This window comes from Lipotes vexillifer, unplaced genomic scaffold (genome assembly GCF_000442215.2).
Source record: "Lipotes vexillifer unplaced genomic scaffold, Lipotes_vexillifer_v1.1 scaffold1010, whole genome shotgun sequence".
Classification (NCBI taxonomy): domain Eukaryota; kingdom Metazoa; phylum Chordata; class Mammalia; order Artiodactyla; family Lipotidae; genus Lipotes; species Lipotes vexillifer.
The window spans coordinates 80,019-84,483 of NW_006794157.1; the positions used below are offsets into that span (position 1 = coordinate 80,019).

The window sequence follows — 4,465 nt, forward strand, 5'->3', positions numbered from 1 at the left end:
CTTAGCAACACTATTTATAATAGCTCCACACTGGTAATTACCTAAAAGTCTATCAACGGTAGAATGGAGAAATAAATTATGGTATATTTACACAATGGATACTATACAGCGAGGATGAATGGACCACAATTATATAGAACAGTATGAATAAATCTCACAAATATAATGTTGACCAAAGAATCCAACAACAAAAGAGTATATATTGCATGGCTGCATTTATATAAAATTCAAAAACAGGCAAAACTAATGCATAGTGTTGGAAGTCAGGATGGAGGTCAACCTTGATGAGGGATAGTGACTTGAAGCAGGCATATGGGGAGCTTCTGGGATGCTGAAAATGTTTCTTGATTGGGGTGATGATTACACAGATGTGTTCATTTTGTGAAAAGTTATTGAGCTGTACACTTATGATTCTGCATTTTTCTGTATAAATGTTATTTCTGTAATGTGCTTTTTAAAAAGGATGGGTGGGACTTCCCTGGTGGCGCAGTGGTTGAGAGTCCGCCTGCCGATGCAGGGGACATGGGTTTGTGCCCTGGTCCGGGAGGATCCCACGTGCCGCGGAGTGGCTGGGCCCGTCGGCCATGGCCACTGGGCCTGCGCGTCCGGAGCCTGTGCTCCGCGACGGGAGAGGCCACAGCAGTGGGAGGCCCACGTACCGCAAAAAAAACCCCAAAAAACAAAAACAAATAAAAAGGATGGGTGGAGGGCCTGGATGATATTATGGTTGGTGATATTATGCCATTGACTGAGGAATCTGACTGATCTTCCAATTCTTTGCATATGACTTCCAGAAAACAAAACAAAACAAAAAGGTAATAACTAGTAGAACAGAAGTTGGAAGTAAACCTTTCAACTGATACATAGAGAAAGTGGGTGGAAGAAGCGATGTATAATGAAATACATTTCTTTGATTGAGTACTCTTTCTTCTTCTGCTTTGGTTCTCTATTAAAGTTTAATAATGTTGGGAGTAGTAATAAACTATGATGTTAGATAACAATGAATTTATTGATCACTTTCAAAGAAGAGATTATGGTGCTTTTACTCTGACTGCACCAATTCTCAGCTCCTTTAGGAATAGAGCCCACTATCCTGGAATGCTGAAATAGGCAATAAGAAAGAGAAACTCATTTTAGCTGTTCTTTTCCAAAGGTATCTTCCAACCCCTCTGTCAACACTGACCCAGAAAACTACGTTGAAGTGAATGATTTCATCACCCAGATACCCTCTAAAGTGCAGATACAAGATATTACTATGGAGTTACACTGCCCACTGTGTAATGATTGGTTTTGTGATCCACTGATGCTAAGCTGTGGCCACAACTTCTGTCAGTCTTGTATCCAAAACTTTTGGAAGCAGCAAGCAAAAGAAACATTCTGTCCTGAGTGTAAGATGCTATGCCAATACAGCAACTGTACATTTAACCTTGTACTGGAGAAGCTGGTAGAGAAGATTAAGAAGCTACCCCTATTCAAGGGCCATCCACAGTGCCCAGAGCATGGAGAGAACCTGAAACTGTTCAGTAAGCCAGACGGGAAACTGATATGCTTTCAATGCAAAGATGTTCAATTGTCTGGGGGGCAGTCTAAAGAATTCCTGCAGATCTCTGATGCTGTCCGTTTCTTCACGGTGGGTGAGCCCTGGGTTTTGAGCAATCTTGAGCAATTCCTTAGGAAGGCTGGGAAAAATCTTTTATTGGACTTGTTCTCTCTTCCAATACCACCCCTTTATTCAGATGATTAGAAAGCTCAGAGTGCTCAGAAAATACAACATATCTTGCTAAGTTCTTTTTCAATAGTTGCCAATTACAGGAAAGCAGTGAAGGAGCTCTGGTCTACTCCCTCAATCAATCAAATATTTACCCAAACCCTGCCATGACAGCATTCTACTAGACACTGTACAGAATATGGACGTATAAGATACTGCTTTTGTTATAAAAGTCTCAAAATTCAGTCAAGTTTAAAATGAATAAAACCACCAAAGCAATATAAGATAGTCTACTGTTCTGAGATAAATTTTTGTCACATTTGTAATTCACAAATGTTTAGAATTTCAGAGGAGATTAGAGAAAACTGAAATAGTCAGGGGAGGCATGGTGAAAGAAAGCTTGAACTGGAAAATTATTTGAATTTGGATGGGCAGAAGGAAGAAATGAGTGTTTTAAGTGAGAACAATGCAGTAAAAGTATAGAGAGTGAGAACAGTGTAACTAGAGTAGAAAATATATACAGCTCTGTTATCTTCTTCAAACCCCTGAAGTTAGCTAATAAGAGGATAAAACTAAGTTTTTCTGCTGCTTGTAATTTTCTTCACAATTTTTGGAAGAGACAGGAATTACGATACAGGGTAAAGGAGACTTTTGTAACAAGAGCTTGCTTTTTTTTCCCCTGACACCCTGGGGCTTTGGGGGAGATGTCTCTTATGGCCCTTTATCTCTCAATTACCTTGTGTTAATTCTATATGGTATTCCCAGGAGGAGCTTACTATCCATCAGGGTCAACTGAAGGCAACCCTGAAGGAACTTCAGTCCCTGAGGAACATGCAGAAAGATGCTATTGCTGCTCACAAGGTGAGGAGCAGGGTAGAGGGGTTATGAGATATAACCGGAATATACCCTCCATGTAACTTCAGCTATGTGGGTGGAAAGGTACCTTTACATAACAGGCACCTTTGAACCTAGGTCTCTCAGATTGCTGGCTTTTCTCATCTGATTTGATATTTCCTAGCTTCCCTAAAACTAAATAAAACTATTGCTTATACTTTCAACTTCACAGGAGGTTTTAATGGTTAGAGACCTGGCAAATCAGTTCCTAGGTTGGGGGAATAAACTGGGAGTTCTGTTTCTTCATTAATTATTCTGTAGAGGGGTGTCTTCTCTGGTATTTGGCATCTGGAAGAAGAAATATGTACAATGAGGGAAAGAAGAAGGATAGATGGAAATGATGTCTCAAGAGAATCTTGTTCTTGTTGTAAGAGTTCCTAGTTCAGCTATTACAGTCAACATTCATTCATTCAACAAATATTTATTGAGTGGGTCAGGTATTATACTAGACACTATATTCCTACCATGGTGGGAGATAGATGTTAATTAAACAATCCCACCAATAATAATAAAACAACAACTGTGGTAACTAATATACATGAAAATATAGGGTATATTAGAGCATATAAATGGAGAACCTAATCTAGACTGGGTGTTCTTTGAAGAAGCCACTTATTAAAAATTGAGAATTGAAAGGATAAGTATTATCCTTAGCCAAGTGAACTGGGTGAGGTGAATATGAAGGAAATTGCCTGGAAAATGTTCTGTGAAGAGGAAAGAGCATACGGAAAAGTTCTGAGACAGGAAGTTAGTTGCTATGTTAAACAGAGAGAAGGCCAATTAAGCTGGATCATGGTAAGCAAGATGAGACTGAAAAGGCAGATATGGGGTCAATCATGTAGGCCCTTGTAGATAATGTTAGGAATTTTGAACTTCATCCTGTGAATAATGAGAAGTCATTAAAGGGTTTAAATAGGACATGGCTTCATCTCATTTTGAAAGCATCAGTCTGGTGGCTGTGTGGAGTATGGATTGGAGAAAGACAATGACAAGGATAATGGTTAGCAGAGGGCTGCAGCAGTGATCCCAGAGAATGATGATGGCTTGGACTAGAAAGGCAGTAGAGATCAAAAGAAATAAATAGCTTCAGCATATGCTTTGGAAATAAAAATTACCTGCATGTGGGGATTGACTAGATGTGAGAGGTGAGTGATGATATCAAACAGACAGTTGGATATAGGAATCTGGAGCTCAGAAGTTGCTCTAGATGAAAATAAGCAGCAGCATATAGATTGTATTTAAAGTTGTGAAAGGAGAGGCTATTACCTAGAAAGAGAGTGTAGAATGAGAAGGGGAAAGAGCCCAGGGAAGAATATCAAGTAATCTAATATTTAGAGCTTGGTTAGAGGAGACAGAACCAACAAATAAGACTGAGAGATAGTGGTGAAATAGGTAAAAGGAAAAATGGAAAAGTCTGACCTAGAGGACAGTGAGAGTTAAGATTATTTTAAGAGTGCAATTATAATGACTAACCATAGAATGTAAGCTGGATAATAGGGGACATGAAGAGAGAGAAGTTGATGAATGGAAATGAAGGGGTCAATGAACATGGAGTTTCAATGAGACCCAATAATTGTTGCAATAGGGGTACCTGAGTAACTGAGCATAAAAAGTAATTTTAGAGATGGTGCAATTGCTGGGGATGATAAAATCCTCAATGTGACTAAAAGAACGAGTAGATAAAGGTAAAAATCACTAGAAATGATGATGAGGAACTGAGAAGCCAGGATGTCAGATGGCATACCCATGAGGATGTTGAGGTCACCTAAGAAAAGAGATGCCAGTGTAGCAGTTATCAATTTCAGTGCTTCAGATATTGCCCATCTCTTGCTTCTTCTATATTGTCCTGGCAGCAGGAATGGC

At 39.4% G+C, this 4,465-nt stretch overlaps 1 protein-coding gene across 2 annotated transcripts in view; it reads left to right on the forward strand.

The window, feature by feature from the left end:
* The window catches only part of TRIM69 (tripartite motif containing 69), a 35,985-nt gene that overhangs the window by 19,427 nt on the left and 12,093 nt on the right, over positions 1-4,465 (forward strand). Inside the window, exons 2-3 of one of the 2 annotated variants that reach the window (XM_007467009.1) lie at positions 1,154-1,630; positions 2,474-2,569. In XM_007467009.1, coding sequence (XP_007467071.1) covers positions 1,154-1,630; positions 2,474-2,569 — 573 coding nt within the window. The remainder of the gene's footprint in view (positions 1-1,153; positions 1,631-2,473; positions 2,570-4,465) is intronic. The other variant, XM_007467010.1, reaches the window with a different exon arrangement.